The sequence below is a fragment of the Idiotropiscis lumnitzeri genome, chromosome 10 (genome assembly GCF_059441095.1).
Source record: "Idiotropiscis lumnitzeri isolate Australia: NSW breed Sydney's pygmy pipehorse chromosome 10, RoL_Ilum_1.0, whole genome shotgun sequence".
NCBI lineage: Eukaryota > Metazoa > Chordata > Actinopteri > Syngnathiformes > Syngnathidae > Idiotropiscis > Idiotropiscis lumnitzeri.
The window spans coordinates 12,114,558-12,131,713 of NC_142400.1; the positions used below are offsets into that span (position 1 = coordinate 12,114,558).

At 39.9% G+C, this 17,156-nt stretch overlaps 2 protein-coding genes across 2 annotated transcripts in view; one reads left to right on the forward strand and one right to left on the reverse strand.

The window, feature by feature from the left end:
* Positions 1-176: 176 nt before the first annotated feature.
* Positions 177-9,152, forward strand: mrpl13 (mitochondrial ribosomal protein L13). The gene is made up of 7 exons (XM_088306580.1): positions 177-209; positions 919-1,042; positions 1,686-1,779; positions 2,178-2,238; positions 3,008-3,094; positions 5,225-5,346; positions 8,926-9,152. The coding sequence occupies exons 1-7, from the start codon at positions 183-185 to the stop codon at positions 8,948-8,950; spliced, it is 540 nt and encodes a 179-aa protein (XP_088162706.1). The 5' UTR covers positions 177-182; the 3' UTR covers positions 8,951-9,152.
* Positions 9,153-12,113: 2,961 nt separating this feature from the next.
* Positions 12,114-17,156, reverse strand: part of col14a1a (collagen, type XIV, alpha 1a) — a 91,664-nt gene continuing 86,621 nt past the window's right edge. Inside the window, exons 47-48 of the mRNA XM_088306579.1 lie at positions 16,661-16,816; positions 12,114-13,234 (exon numbers count right to left, since the gene is read on the reverse strand). Coding sequence (XP_088162705.1) covers positions 13,206-13,234; positions 16,661-16,816 — 185 coding nt within the window. The 3' untranslated portion in view covers positions 12,114-13,205. The remainder of the gene's footprint in view (positions 13,235-16,660; positions 16,817-17,156) is intronic.

Genomic DNA, 17,156 nt, shown 5'->3' on the forward strand with positions numbered 1-17,156 from the left:
TTCTAATTATTAATCATCACCAAACAAAAAAAAACATTACGTTTATACTAAATGAAGTGCACAGATTACATGCGGAATGTTTTATTGCAACACTGCGTTTCACACGAGTAAATATCCATAACGCGCCTTCACTCACGTTGAGGGTCAAAGCTCTACGAAGATGAGCTTTTAGTGTTATTAAAATGTCAAGTTTTTCACGATCTGCCCAGGTAATGATTTTACGTATTTCATATCTTGGTCACATTTTCGTGCTGTTACATTTAATAGACAGCCCACGATGTCATATATCTTGCTAGCAATGTGCGGTTCCATTGGATAGGTGGGAGATAAATCATTTAAATTAACGACGAATACTCATTCTTTTATACGTAAGGGATTAACTAACTAATCATTTGTTCTGTTTATTCGTGTCTTGTAAAATAGATATATAAAATTAATGATGAACTTAACTATAAATTGAATCAGTTCAAATAAAATGTATTATGTTATGCGTCTCTTCTGGAATCCTAATTTTTGCACAACACATCCGTGTCAAGTCGTTTAATTCAAGACGATATTACATGCAACCCATTTAACAATCCTATGATGCAATTTGTCAATTATTATCACTTAAATAATCATGAACAAGATCGACTGAGTTACTGTCTATGTGTCCACATACAAAACATGGATCTGTCTACTTGTGTGATAAGATGTAGCATTTCTATATTTTTATGTCGCATTAAATATTAATAGTTACTCACTGTAGATTTATTTTGTGCCACTTGTGATTTCATTTGGAGGATTAACGTGTCACTTTATTTAATATAGAACAATTGAGTAGAATTAAGTCTTTAAAAGATGACTGTGATACGTGCCGAACCTGTTTCATTAGGATAACCTCATGTAATGTTGTAACTTATCTCTCCGTCTTTGTAGCAATGGGCTACCTTTGCTCGCTCGTGGTTCCTGATCGACGCCAGAATGCAGCCTCCTGGGAAAATAGCCACCATGTGCTCTGTCAGGCTACAAGGGAAGCACAAACCGATTTACCATGCACTCAGTAGGTTATTACGCACGCACACACACTCACACACACACCCACACCCACACACACACAGACAGACAGACAGAGAGAGAGAGAGAGAGAGCGATGGAGGTTTTTTTTGTTATTTATTTGTGAAACAAAGTTGAATTATAGATTAACAACTCACAGTTTAATTATGTTATAATCTTATGTTTTCTCTTTTTCCCGCGTATACGCACTGCATCCGTAAGAGTAAACCTGAATGTTAACTCTTGTTAACGTGCCTTACAGTAGCTGCCAGGCGTACTGTCAAAGATTTGGGGTTTGAATACTGTCTTAGACCTTTCTGTGTGCAGTTGACATGTTCTACCTGTGCTTGCATTGGTTTCTCCTGGTAATTCCTCCCACATTCCAAAAACATGTGTTGGGTTAATTGAAGACTCATAATTATCCATAGGTGTGAATTTGAGTGTGTTTGTGTGCACTGTGATTGACTGGTCACTAGACAGCGTGTACCATGCTTATTGCCCAAAGTCAGCTGAGCTAGGTTCCATCTTGAGAGCAACCCTTAAAGGGATGAACTGTGGTAGTAGTAAATAACACATTCTGCATTTTATTTTTACATCTGTCATCATATTATTGTGCTGAGGTTTGACCTGTATATTACCTTTATGTGCAGGTGATATTGGTGACCATGTAGTGGTAATAAACAGTAAACACATTGCCTTCTCTGGAAACAAATGGGAGCAGAAAGTCTACTCATCGCACACTGGGTGAGCGGAAGACAAACATCTCATTTAGAAAGGTCCACAAAATTGTGATTCCCAGCCATTAACTAGAGATCATTAAGTGTGCCTTGTAAATCCACAAATTCAAATGATTTGCTCTGAAAGTTATTTATTCACTACAGATGTGTCTTTATTTTTTGTTTATTTGTCCACCCACACATAAATATTCCCCGACTGTTTTTGCATATTGGGAAACACGTATTGAATTTTTATCAGCATTTTTTTCAAAACATTTTTGGGGGATTTAAGATGGATGGTGTGCCAGGCCGTTTATCCAATAATAAAGGTTGGGAAACACTACTCTGTCGTGACCAAACATTTATCTCAGAGCCCATAAAGCGACAAACTCCCTACTGAATGTGTCTTGTTTGTCTTTTTCCAAGCTATCCCGGGAGCTTCAAGCAAGTCACGGCTGCTCAGCTCCATCAAAGAGATCCTAAGGCTGTAAGCACCCGAAAAACCTGCCAGCACACACACACCTTCCATCTTTTCCCTGTTCACACCTTAACATTATTTTTTGATTAGAGTTTTGATTAACGCAAAAGGAAATTCTACATATTTATGGACTCATGTTTACCGACATTGACACTTAACACAACTAACTGCTGACTGTTGTGAGGCGAACATTAGAGCTGAATTCTGCATTTTGCCAGTAGAACAGCATCCTTCATTTAAATCTAGAGTTCTGTGATGCCATAATTGAACTTCATACTTGCTCAGAAAACACTGGTGCGCCCTCGCCTGGAAAAAAGAGAAGAGCACTATTGCCACACAAAATCCACAGAAAAGCCGCTTCGTTGTATTAGCTACATGGTTCAAAATCTAGGAAAAAAAGAGCGGTTTATAATCCGGAAAATACTGTATTTCAAATTAAACTGCCCATCTAAACTAACCACCAGAGGGTGCTGGAACTGTACAACTGATAAAGAATTTAAGATTTTTAACAGATTAGCTGCTGTAAATATGACATGACAACGACGATAATGGCAATTTTGACATCACAACATCCCTATGAACAATGCTTATTATTCCTGCACATCAGTGCTCTTAGTTTATTTTCCAAAGATTTGAAGATTTTTTTTTAACATCTATTTTTGTTGGATTTGACTCCTAGAGAAAAATAAAATAAAAAAATGATTATACTCTGTTATTTTTTTTCTCTTTTGCAAAATACTTTCTTTAAGCTCGTGTCAAACATTTCTCCTTGCACCAGATTGTGAAGTTAGCCGTGTACGGCATGCTGCCCAGGAACCTGCACAGGCGTACCATGATGCAGCGCTTACACATCTTTTGTGAAGACGTACGTACCCATCAGCACTCAAACACATCTTAATGTCGAAGCTAAATGAAAAAAAAATTGGTACATTTGATCAAAATGTAAACAAGGAAGACATCTTGACAGTGAAAACACCTTTTATAAAGTTACAGTACTTTCCTATTTACCCATGACCAAACAGTGACACAAAGAATGACATTTTTGTTACCATATTAAAAATGTTTTTTTTTTTTTTTTACGAGCGACAAACTACAGTAGAAGAACTGGTGTAAATTTACAAGAATAAATTGGAGAGGGAGAGTTGCCCCTGGTATCAGTTTGTGGCATTAATTTTATGTTGGAATTAATTATTAAATTTACTAGCATGGCCACTTTTCTCTGACAACTTTATTGAGTTTTTTTTCTTTTCAATCAAAATCTCTCATGGGAAAATCCATCTCATGCTCTGCTGTAATCTTTGTGTTGCACACCACACAAACAATGCTGCACCTCAATCTGGGTAGAGTGGGTTTGATGCCTTGCTCAAGGGCACCTCCACCGTAGTCATGAGGCAGACTAGCATCTCTCCAAAACTAATTGCCATTTTTGCATTTTGCGGTGGGAGTCGAACTGTGACCTTTCGGTTTCAAAACCCAAATCCTTAGAGATAACCTATGACTTGTTTCCTTTTATGTTTAGAAATATCAAGCTAATAACAATTTTTAATATTACAAATCTATTCTTTCTACTTCACAAAACAATTTTCATAATGTCTCTATTTTACCCCTTTGTACACCGAAATCCGCCGCATCAATTTTGTTCTTGTAATAACCTCTGACTGCAATAGGTGGCGCCATATGACTGAACCTTGCTTCCCTCGTCAGTCTGCAGCTTTAACACGTGTAAGAGGACAGACATTATCAATCAGATAACTGACTGGAACAAATGTAATTTTCACAGCAAACCCATTATAATGGTTTGGCACCATAAAAGCATCATCGGATTTTGATCAGATTTTGTCACATGATGATAAAAGTGACCCCCAGCCCCTGCTGCGTAGTATGCGTCTTTAATGAACTAGTCATTAAAAAAGATGTTTCATTGTGGGGGGGGGGGCATGCTAGTAATTCCCTCGAGTGGCATGTGAAGTGTCTATTTGATGCCATGGTATTTTTGTCTTAGGCCAGGGGTGGGCAAACTTTTTGATTGGCGGGCCACAATGTGTTCTAAAATTTGACAAAGGGGCCGGAGCAGATGGAGTGTTTTGATAACCTCACCTCATTGGAGAAAAAAAAATACATTTAATTTGAAATGAAAGTGAACAAAAGCATTACAACAATATATGTCTTTGAAAAACCACAGTATTTAGAAAATAAAACATTAACATGGTTTATTCATTAAATTTTTTTCAAGTTTGGCGGGCCGGATTAAAACGTTTAACGGGCCGCATGTGGCCCCCGGGCCGTAGTTTGCCCAACCCTGTCTTAGGCTTTGTTGGCGCCCTTAATGAATATTTATCTCCACCCACCTTGAGTCATTAATAAGCCGGTGGAGAGGCCTTGGAGAGTAATATCTTCAGGTCGTGCTAAGGTTTAAAAGGTAGCGGTCGGTAAGGACTTGACTCGGGGGCGCGCGTGAAAAGTGAAAGTGTCTTTATTGCCGTATAAGTCTGGAAATTAGAGATGCTTATTGCAGACCTGCCAGTTTGCTCCCTGAGCACTCTCGAGGTGCTCTTGAGCAAGACGCAGAACCTTCAGTTCTCCTCTTTCTGTTTAATTAGACTGTGCTGTGCTGTTGTGTGTGGTTTCATTCATCCTGTTTTCAGTAAACTGGCAAACACTGGGAGTAAAAAACTGCTTGAAGCCAGCGCATTGTGCTTCTTATCTGGAGAGCTGCCACGAGCAAGAGTCTTCCTTTCATTTTGTTTAAGTGATGTTATAAGATAGTCCTCGATTTCTTGGCAGCAAGCGTGAAAGCAGCCACTACGGAAAACAGTACTATATTAAATGTAGGTGTGTTTTAAGAAGTTTAAAAAAAATTGTCATCTATCATAGATTGTTCTGAAACTTGTAAAAAAAAAAATGGTGGTTAAGTTTATTTCCCTTGACTTTCCACATCCCGTTATTTATCAACATTCTGCACGCCTTCTCTAACTTGGTCTCTGTCCATTACTAGGAGCTGCCCGAAGACATCCGAGCCAACCTGACAGAGGAGCTGCCTCAGCCCAGACAAATTCCCAGGAAGCTCAGCGAATACACACAGGAGGAGATCGATGCCTTCCCCAGACTCTGGACGCCGTATGTACAAAATCACACACAACATGAGATGAATGCTGGGACTGGCTAATAACACTGGCCAGAAACAGTGTCATGTTTTTGTTTCTTGAAACTGGTCAAGAGCGACAAGGGGGCGATGTTGAGTTGATGGCCATTTTACTTGATGGTTCCAAACTCTTGGCCGCTGTTGAGGGAAAGCTCCAGATGGTTAAAAGTGCTGCAGCTGCTCATGTAATAAAGAAATGGAGCTAACTCAGGCTCTCGAGGGAGTCTTTAGTGGCAACGTAAAAAGTCTAAACATAAATACAGTGAAACCCCAGAAGTTGTGTGCTTCAAAAAGTGTGCAGTAGTGGTAATCTGAGTTATCCGGGATGTAAACGGAAGCATTTTGGGTAATTGAGTTTCATCTTGGATCCGTGTTAGCATTAAACTCCGTAAGCATTTCACAAAATTAGTTAATATGGTGTAAACCTCTCTTTCATTGCAGCACGGCAGTGATAAACGAGCATTTAAAAATAAAGTACATTGCGGCTGACGCCCGGTTTAATTTCTGACTTAGGGAAAGTCGTTTCTGGAAGTTAGCGACTGTTTTCTTTTCATCGTTTGTGGCAGCCCTATATTATCAATACAATCAATTAACATTGCAATCCTGATTACAGTATCACGATTTAATCATAGCAATACATATAAAATGCCACTAGGGGCCAGTATCACCCTGCAAACTCCTTGCTGTTACCTTACCATTATGCATGTAGGCATTCATTAAATGCTGGATTAGCATGATTTTGAGTTTTATTAGACAGTTGTATGACAGTTTGAAAAAAACTACGTAAAACATTGTTTGTACACGCGTTATGGCATTTTAACAAATTAATCGGCTTAACATTATGGGAAATAAAGCAACTGAATTATTATAGTACAGACTGGAGTATTTTAATATCAGAGTCATATAAAATAAATATTAGAAGACAGTAAGTCTCTTGGCTCAAAGCACTATACCATCTCTTTTAATGTGATCATGTGACAACTGGACGAGATCAAGTTTATTAAAGTTTATGAAAACTGACAAAACAAGTAAAACTAAAATTGAAAAAAAAATGTCCTTAGTGAAATTAAGTAAAAACGATTTCTTTTTTTAAAAACAGTGAAAACTAACTAAAACTACTAAAATTGTAGCAAAAATGAAATTATATTTAAGAGTTTATTTTATGTATGTGTGTATTTCCATATTATTGGCTGAACAATAGTTAGTAAGCTATTTTAATGTTGCACTTCACAAATACTGCACAAATAATAACCAAAAAACTAATGAAAATGAAGCACTTTCTAAATAATAAAAAATAACAAACGCCCCTATAAAAACTAATTAAAATTAAGTCAAGTCAAAATGAAATAAATACTGACAACTAAAAACGAACAATTAAAAAATAACCCTGGTTTAAATCTGGTTCTGGGTTTGGGTCTTTCCAAAAGCCATTCTTGATTTGGTTACTTGAAGTTTGCAGGCTGCTGGAATTGTGTTTGTAGCAAACCTTTTACTGCGTTTGTTTCTTGTGTCGGTTCAGTTGCACTATGTGACTCTCTTCAGTTTCATTTGTGTTGTCTGGTGTGTGCTGGCTTTGATTTAGATGGACGTCACGCGCTATTTTGCAGGTCTTGTTCAGACAGCTCCTGTGACAAACTTTGAAAGGCTGAAAATGTCTCACCTGAGCTACTTTTTGTCAGAGGGACAGCATAATCGTATTCATGGCTTGTCAAAGTATTTCTGCAGGATGATGACAGTGAAGACTGAGTTTGCTGCCATTATAGTAATCATCATGTTGTCACCATGTGGCCCCGCACGTAGTAAACATCCTCTTCCCGTCGGGTCATTGGCCAGCCTACCGGTTCATTAACTTGACGCTTGTTCTTTTTCATACCAACTCATCTCCTAAGCAGTGGCTCCCTCAGAAGAGTTGTTGCAGTTTTTTTTAATACACAGTTGCCTGTACTCAGTCACCCTATTTAGCAAGAAAAATCATTTAAAATGTAATGACTATGAGCCATATTTTTTTTTTAATGCCAAAATGCAAACTTTGACTGCTCAGTCACACTGATGTGGAATCTGAATCACACCCTGTATTGCGTCGGGCAAATGGACTTCATTGCTGCGCAGTCAATTTTGCACATCTGTGGGGAGTATATGCATATAGATTAATTTAGCACACATAATTTGATTTATCAAACCTGAGACGAATTGCAATGGATGATTTTGCATCTTTAAATAGGACGTCTGAGAGGCGGGTGCAAATCAGCACCAGTATGTGTCACCGTGGCTGCGGTTGTTATGGCAGGGTGAAGATGAGGAGGGGAGAACTGAGCTGTTCTTCTCGTGTAATTTAAAAAAAAAAAAATGTAATGCCAGGAACGAAACATATTTCCACATATCATCTGCTTGGCAATTTTTGAGACTAAATGATCAAGCCAGTCACAAGAAAGAGTCATGCCATATCGACTAGGACAAAACTCTTTTGAACTCTGCATTTCCTCACATCTACGTGAGTCATTTCAGTTCAATGTGACAACTGGCGCTGGCCTCTCACAAATCCGTTTCTCAAGTGTGCCGCTCCAAGTTTTAAATGCAATGATGCACATACGCTACATCCGATTGTCATGCACTTCGGATGACGTTGGCAAAATTCAGAACAGCTCACTCGCAGACATTTTCTGTGAAGGGCAGAAAAAAAACATGTACTTTTGGTTGTTTAATTGCACCTTTGATTGGTGACTGCTCACAATTTGTAGAAAGTCAATTTGTCAAGCAGACACACAAGTACATTTTGTTATCATGTTTGTTGTAATAAAATAATGGCTGCATTTATGCCACTGTATAATTGTTGTGGTGCTGTGGAAGAAATTGCCAATTTGAGTCTCATGCTGAAAAACGTTGACCAACGCTGAACTGTTAAATAGTTACATTTGCATGCCGAGCTGAGAGGGGGATTAGTGCATTATCCGCAAGCCCCATCCCTATTTGGCCTCTGCTCCGTGTCGCCAATTGCCATCCGTGTGCGTGCGTGTGGTAATAAATGAAAGCGAGCTGGTATTGTTTACTGGTCCAGTCGTCAGCCAATCAGTGTCGCCGTCGTCAAGGTCAAGCTAAAACTGCTTTGTTCACGAGAGGAGCCTTCACCTTGTTAATATTCACTCTGTCTTTTCGACTCATTTGGGGTCACTGAGGGCAATTTTAATCATTGCCCTTTATGGACACTTAGTTAATATTCTCTCAGGAACTGGGAGCAGACACACACGCACACACGGACGGACGCACAATCTCTTAAATGGTTCATGCAGACAACATAAACGGAGAGCTATAGTTGAAAGGCTGCCATGAAACCAAAACACCACCTGATAAAATCTGACTCGGGCCTGAGATTAAAGACGAACAACAGACAAAAAAAAAATGATGTAGTGCTTGGCATCGTTTTCAAAGTACAAAAACAAACATGGATAAAATCTGCGTGACTTGTCATCCATCACCTTGCTCTTCGTCGTATGTGTGGCCTTATTTCCTGCTCTAATTTGAAATGCGCTTCTTTCTGTCTTCTCTCCACTCGGCAGACCTGAAGACTTCAAGATGGAGTGAGAAGCCAAAGGAAGGTGCAATAATGCCACAACGCTGCCGTGTTTGCAGCTTCACAACTAATTCTCCCGTTGTGTTTAACGGCACTTTTCTTGTTGACATTTGACTCCCACACATACATTCTTGACGATGTCACCAATTATGCCGTTTTTCTTTGTCAGTGTGTACATTTGTTGCAAACTAGACTAATAAAGAATTCAAGACATTGATTTTTTTTTCTCAAATGTACCGCATGAGCATTTTCTGTGTAATATTCACAAACAACAGAGGCATCAGTTATAGTCTCATTACAGATTTATTGGTTATAAAATCCAACAAAATAAATACATTCATGCGTTGAGACACGTTTGATGTTCTGGTAAAAAACAACAACAGAAAAGATGCCGGTCGGCCGGCAGCTCAAGTTTTGTTTTTGTGCTTGCGGATGAGTCTCAACTGGTTTTGTTTGACTGTCAACTGAAGAAGTCAAGACCCAACTCGGCATGAAAATAAAAAAGTAAACACCACAACGATTCCTATGCCACACTTCATGCCATGTGGTGAGACATTCTTTGCCTCATTTTGTGATTTTAGTATTTAATTTGATGCCCAATCGAGGTGAACGAACTTAATACATGAGGTATTGAAAATTCCTAATCATGAGTTGTTTTGTGGCCTATTTGGTTTTAATCATATGAGAGTGTGCTGACGGATTAATTACAGATCTGCAAAGCCCTTGATCAAGACCTTTTCAATATCAGGTGTGACGATGTGATTTGAGGCAAACAGCTTCCCTCTGAAAGTTAACGTTCAACCATTAAAAATACTGATCAGCTGAATGTCCACCACGTTTCGAGACAATTGGATTGCTTGATATCAAATAATTTTATTTTGATGGCATGCCATGTCAAGACGTGAATTTGTGACCTTGTTTTTTGTTTACGTCGAGGTCGGTTGGGACAAAAACAGAGAACAAGCATATGAACAGTCCACCACACCAACATTGGAAACAAAAGATTTAACATTTAGACAGTTTTTGTTTTTGAACTCACTCTGACCTCTTTAGGTCTCTCAAACCTAATTGCTCACGTGATGATTATCAAATGTTGTGCTGAGACTAAAATGCCACACACACACACACACGTTTGTTCAGTTATGACAACACAAACACTGAGTAGTAACAATAGAATTTAAAACAACTTAAGTATTCCACAGTGTTCAGGTAACTTGGGGAGGGTTTCGATGCATTCAGCCGAGGAGATGTAAACAACAGAACACTGTACAGCAAAATCACTTTTCGATTAAGGCGGTGTTCACACTTGTTGACTCACACGGGTCTAAAATTTACGATTTTAACCAACATACGACAATTCAAAGTTACATGATCAAGTCAGACTGAGATGAGCACTAAAGAAAATTGACCAAAGTTTGTCTGCACAGGGGTTGGATATTTTTTTCCCCATTTTGTTTTGCTCTTCACTTTGAGATATCAGCGACAAGCTTGTAAAATGTATTTGACTAAGCGCTTTAGGATGCCCAGCACTCACCCACGCACAGGCAGCGAGGAAAGGGACAGTTTAAAACGCTTAACGTGAGCATAAGAAAGCTTGACGTCGCTAATGTAAAAAAAAAAAAATAAAAAAAAATGCATGATCCATTGTCACCAAAATTCATGTGGACATACAGATGTCCCACTGCAACCTCTGAAATCATAAAACTGACCACCTCTATATTTTGGATTTTATGGATGTCACTCATTAAGTGACATCAAGCTTCTGTAGTGAGCATTTTTACCAATATATCCAGCATTTGAAGTAGGCATAAGTAGACAAGTCCACACATTTTAGTGAAGACTGATCACAGTTTTTAAACTTCAAGTGACATTAAGCTTATTCCATGGTTGGAAGATACTTAACATCTTTAAAATCCCAAATTTTGAAGCGGAACCACACATGCCGAGCAATCGCAGCGAGGGACTCTTTCAAGCGAACTAAGTGTGAACACGGCCGATAAAGATGAACACGCCGAAACAAATCAGCAGGTGATGTTTAGTCAACGTAAAAAGCTGCCTGTACAAGTGGTACCAGCTCGTCGTTCATCTTTTGAAATACAAGGACGCGTTCGTGAAGATGAGTGGGTGGTTACGGAAAGCTGTTTGATCATTTATTCTAAATCCAGTTGAAGGTTCATCTACAGAGCGAGCTCCATCCACACGACGAAGACAATTCAGCTCATGAGTGGAACAAGTTGTCTTAATATTAGCGTTTTTCAACGACCGTATTTCTACACAACGCTTTTGTCAGGGGCGGAGCCTCAAGTTTTTCAGTGTCATGGCATAAAATGACACGTATGCACATTTTATTTGAGCGGAGACGCAGCTAAAAGTAAAAAAATCTCAATTTTACAGAGGATTAATTCACTAGGTATTGTATTTTTCTTGGCTTTTGTGTACTCAAAGTTTACGTCTATTTGAATCAATTGTCACCGTATTTTCACACTGGAGATCGACGACTCATTTGTTCAAATCTAACAACACACGATGACACAACACAATTTGAATTCTTCACAATTCTAATTATTGCTTTAATTTGTTCCTGCTTGCATTATAATTGCGTTGATAATTGTTGGAACATCATGTGTGCATTTTATCAAACGAAACCCTGACTGTGCATGGTTTGATAAATAACGACCTCTCGGCCATGATGCTGTGTAAGTAAGAATCTTGACTAAAGCTCACAAAAAGGATCAAATATTTCACTGTTCATGCTGAATTGTAACTAACTAGCGAGTCATGTTTTCTAGTACATGGACCCCAGCACATTGAGTAAATGCTCAAATGGCTTTCCATAAGTCGTCTCACCTTGACGATTACAAACAAACAAAGATCAGGCACTTTTTGCAATATTATACAAGAGTCCACAGAGATATTTACATTGTTTCAACAGGTGGAGCGAACATCGGGGAGAGGCTAGGGGTGGGGGCGTCTTGATCGCAGGGGCTTCGGCTGTATGTGTGTGTGAAGAACTCAAGCACTTGAGGTGAGTGCGCCGTCTTTTTCTCTCTCCTCCATGACGACGACGACGACGTCTCAGGTCAACCTCCTGACCACGCCGGGCGACCGCAGCTCCACATCTTCCGAGTGGGAGGGTTCAGAACGGTAACCGTAGCGATAGGGACGAGGGGCGTAACCATGGTAATAAGGGTCCTCTTCACCTTCCTCTTCCTCTTCTTCCTCGTCATCTCGGGCTCCTTGGTCGTTGTTGTACGCTACTGCGGAAGGGTGGTAGGGTGGATTGTAGGGTTGGTAGCCACCATGAGGCAAAGTTTGGACTGTGGGAGGGTGAAGGGAACATTGGCGATCAGTTGTGGCACAGACTTGAGGAAAGTTCTCCACAAGGGAGTGCAAGGAGCAGAGTTGTTAGAGTTTACTGGAGGACTTTTTCACCCCCCCAAAAAATCCCACCATCAGAGTTGTAATCCTCTTCCTAAGGTGGCTTTCTTGTTGTTGCTAGTTGGGGGGACATATCAATGACGAAGAAGGAAAGCAATGACACCTTATCTGTTGCAAGATAAATTTGTTGATGTCAATCAATTATAAAAAGATATTACTTCTTATCAATTTTGTTTTTAGTGGGGCTACATGGAACCGGGGGGTGTTGGGGTTGGTAAAAAAAAAAAAAAAAAAAAAAAAATCGGCTGCCCGCCACCATTTTGAGAAGAGAGGGTTTGAAGCAATGTGAGGAGCATGCAGAGGTTGAAAAAGTGACAACCCAATCCGACGGCCCAAATCCGAGGGGGTTCTGCCCATCTTTTTAGCAGGTGAATTGAATAAAGTAGCCAACAAGCAAGAAGAACTCATCACTTGCTTGTGGGCTTGAAAGACGAGATTAAGCGCTAAAGAGATTTGAAAGAGGCTGCGGGATGAAGCATTGTGTGCACATAATAACAGCATTATGGTCTTTTTTTGGTAAACTATAATCCAGGGTTGCCTCAGAGATTGTCAAAATATGGTGCCGGAAAAGCAAAGCAAGGCTGAATTTTTCCCCCCCGCCCCTCCCTGTTTTTTATTTATTTATTTTTTTTTTTTTATAAAAAATCCACAATGTGAAAATATGAAGTGATCCTGAAAACAAACAAAAAACAAAAACAAACACTCCTGCAGGAATGAAGTATTAAATGCTTGCAACTCTCCATCGCAAAGGGGGGATGGAGGTCTTGAGGAAGTCTTTGAATCTACAGGATGCAGAGGAAGGACAGGAGGACAGCTGGAGAACGCTCCTCAGTAATCATTCCCATAGTCTCGTTGAACTTGAGTCGTGGAGGAGGAAGAGGAGCAAAGGGAAGAAGGAAACGAGATGTTACCTCATGTCACAAAGGCACCAGATGGTTCCAACTCTCAAACTTGCAGAGGACAGAGGAAATGATTAGTGTTGAACTGGGATGGATATATATATATATATATATATATACACATTAGAAACCTCTACTCCAAACCACATCTAAGAAGCTTAAGCCCGCCACTTCATTTTATGTTTCCTCTTGTTCGTCAACTCCCGTGATTCTTGCTAAAATCTCAAAAAAAAAATCTTGAACAGTCAAACTCCTTGTCATCTGATTTCAAAACTTGTTATGCATCCATCAGTTTTTGTGCATACTGTATGTGATAATATGAGGAGATTAAACATTTGTCATAATGCCCCTCTGCGGGAAACTGAAACTACAAAAAGGCCCCCGACAACAATGAGTTTGACGACCCTGTGCTAAGCAATGCAAGAACGCGTGAAATTGCTTCACATCATATTAGTTTTAACACAGTTTTTGAGGTTGTTTGAATGTCTTGTAGTTGACACTCCAGTTTAGTAGAAGAACAATAGTGAATATAATGAAATATGACATGCAAAGAACAAACAAATGCTGGAGTTTATTACGCACGGATGTAACATTTTATCCACAAACAATTCAGAACAACTTGATGAGGCTTTTCCAAAAAAAAAAACAGAAAAAAAAAACAGCGACTGAATAACTTTCAGGAATATGAATTGCAGCTTGATGAATGAAAGTCTCAGCGTCAGCCACTTTTAGAAGACGATCGGGATGACACAGGTGTCAAAAGCTTTTCGAGGTGTGATAGCTTTGCTGTGAAGCAAGTCGAGCAGACATGCAGCCGCCTCATCACTATCAATATTCAAATCTGCCTTTTATCTGGGTTGGGGTTTGTTTACCGAACCACAAACTCAGACAGTTGTTGAATACATAAACTTGTCAGTGCAACAATTCTAAAAGCCAGATTAGTGTGCAATGTCTGAGAGGTTTATTTGAACAATAACATCGTGAGAACCAATCGCCACTGTCTACATTGTCCCCTTTAATATCTATTTTTTTTTTTCACAAAATGCAGCAGCTGCATTCTACTCCTCAAATTGGGTGGAAATAGGAGTTTGATATGTCTGCATGAATTTTTAAAAAGTACAACATTTGGAAGAATAAATATTCATTCCAAATTAATTAGGCTTAGAAACAGAAAAACAAGGTCATTTAGTGTCATGAAAATAGTTTTGGATACAACTACTACTGCAACTGAGGTGAGATTACGTTGGGAAATTGCGCAATTCTCACTCAATTAGATTCATGTAGTGCAGGTGCCTCTCAATTGTAGGAAAGGAATTTAGTAGTTGAATTCAAAAGTGAAACGTATATATTAAAACTGTTTTGATAATTATAGCTTACAGCTAACAAAAACACAAAGTTCAAGAAAGAAAGAAAGAGTCACTTTCAAATTTATGTTGGTACTGGTAAATGATTTCTTTGTCAAAACAAAACTCTCTGACAATAAATCCTCAGCTTATTTATTTACCTTTTAAATGGTGCCAAATCTGTACCAAACATGCATTTGTGGGATAAGCAGCAGAGCTCAGTCGGCGGACTACGCCCATGTTAAATCTGCCAAATCTTTTCTGTCGATGCCAAATCGCTGATTTTGCTGTTGCCATTCATTCAGTCATTTTGAGCTTGTGGTACCCCGTTTAGGCACCAAGTTAACAGCACATGTCGAATTTGACTGCTCGAGATAGAGCCCCCATTGTTTGGAGTCAACCCGAGTACCATCTCTAAACCGAAGACCAGGTTCCACATTATCTCAACTATGAGTCCAACAGCAGTTGGACACTCGGATCCAAATGTGTAGAAAACCAGAGGCGGACAACGTTATGCTGATTGCGGCAGCCGTCGAGTAACATCTTTTGGTGGAGGGAGTTTGACGGAGTGAGAAAAAATGAGGCTTGTCATTATTGAAGGCAATTTCAATCAGGGTTGTTTTCGTCAACGACGACGACCTAAACATAGCTTTTTGACAACAAAATCACGACGAGACAAAGAGCGAGTTTTCTTTGATGAGACGAGACTGGACAAAATGTTAATGTGTCAGAAATCGAAAATGCACGCCGATTGTTCGAAAGGGAGCTGGAATGATTGTGAGCCCTCGGCTCAGTCAGATTGCCTCGACTAACGTGGCCATTCCCCCGCCTCGCTGGCGCATGGCTAACCCACACGACGGAGACGAGAGGACACCCGAAGCCATTAGCGGTGTGTCGCAGTCAACAGCGGTGGACTGTGAGCATCAATTGGACTGGGCAGCGTCTTCCGGATCCACCGTCATCGCAGCAGCCACCCACCCTCGCCATTTGGACTCCTCCCCGACGTTCGACAAGCAGGTGCACTCGCTCACTCGCCAGCGGAGGAGCAGTTTCTCCTCCTCAATACCAGTAACCGCGGCAACGTTGGCCAGAACATTCAGTAATACTAATTTGGGCGCCCAACTAAATTTAGGTTGTTATATTTGGTCATATGAAGTGAAGATTATTAAGCAATTATTTGGTTGTAATAAATTGTATTAAGTGTTGAATCTGGTTTCCCCTTGCTCTCTCTACACCACAGTTGGATTGAGTTAATTCGGTTTGAGTAATGTGGTAGATTCAAGTAAGTAGTTAAAGCATCCGCAACACCGCTAAGGTGAAACACATACAGTCCTCTAAGCTCCGGCACAGCAAGTATTTTGATTAATTCTCTTCTTTCATATCAATCTGTGTTAAAAGAAATGTGCAGAATGAATGTGACAGTGTCTCAACAGTTCTCACTCTGAACGTGCATGCAACAGTTTAGAAGGAGTGGCGGAACGGCTATCATTCAAACGCCAATGACAGATTCTTGCCACATAAGAGCCAACCACTGTCTTCTCCTCATGCAGTAAAACAGTTGCAGTTACATGTTTTGAAAATAACAGGAAATTTCAATTTTAGGTCATTAGTAGGCATAAATATGTCATAGAAACATAGAATTCAAACTGTACTCCTAAAGAAATCTGATAATGGCCCATGTAAAGCAAGTTTTGTTTTTCTGATTATTGCATTCTCAAGTGCATGTAAATGACATCTGGCGAGTATCTGATTTAGTCCCAGGCAAGGAGGCAAAGTGATGATGATTTTAAGGGTCCACAAGCAATTTTACTTAATGAGGCCAAAAATCCCTGGCAGTGTCCCTGCTTCCAACTATCAGATTGTTATGCTAATGTGTAATTTTGTTGTTGGGCCAACTTATTAAATTTGGCACGATAATGCAAATACATTTTTATTTATTTTACTTGTACGTAATTCAAAGGAGCTGAATCAGTACTTCTTTTGTGCTTCCGTAATGTCCATCCCTTTTGTATGTACTTTCCTGGTGTGCTAGTGTGCTTACCTCCAACATTGTAACCCAAACAAGAGTTCTGGTCGCAGTAACCCGGTGGTCCAGCTGGTCCAGAGGAACCCGGATTACCCGGCCTCCCTGGTGCCCCGGGGTTCCCAGGCCGACCGAGGGGCCCCTGACTGCCTGTTCGCCCTTCACCTGGTAAGCCTGAGAAGAAAGTCCGGGCAGGTACATAAGAGTTAGTAAATAATGACAAATAAAAGCGTGGGTGATGCCATTCAACTATCATCTTTCTCAGACTGCAACAAAGCAACACTAAAGAATACAAGAAGCTGCCTGTCACATCGACTGCATAAAGGAAGCCACAGGAGACGAGAGCGGTTAACAAGCCAGCATTTACCCAGAAGGTTCATTTTTATGGAATCCATCAGAATGCAAGCGCAAGCGCAAAAGTCTACAGCGTTTGACAAAGTGAGATGGTCCATTTGGACCCATTCGCCATCATTTCTTAAATATAAGATCCCTCCAGTATTTATGAAAGGGTCTA

Bases quoted from the DNA above. Each gene is read 5' to 3' on its own strand.
- mrpl13 (XM_088306580.1), top strand. From the start codon at position 183: ATGTCAAGTTTTTCACGATCTGCCCAG. The intron at 210-918 runs GTAATGATTTTA...CCGTCTTTGTAG, and splicing joins GTTTTTCACGATCTGCCCAG to CAATGGGCTACCTTTGCTCG. The intron at 5,347-8,925 runs GTATGTACAAAA...TCCACTCGGCAG, and splicing joins TTCCCCAGACTCTGGACGCC to ACCTGAAGACTTCAAGATGG.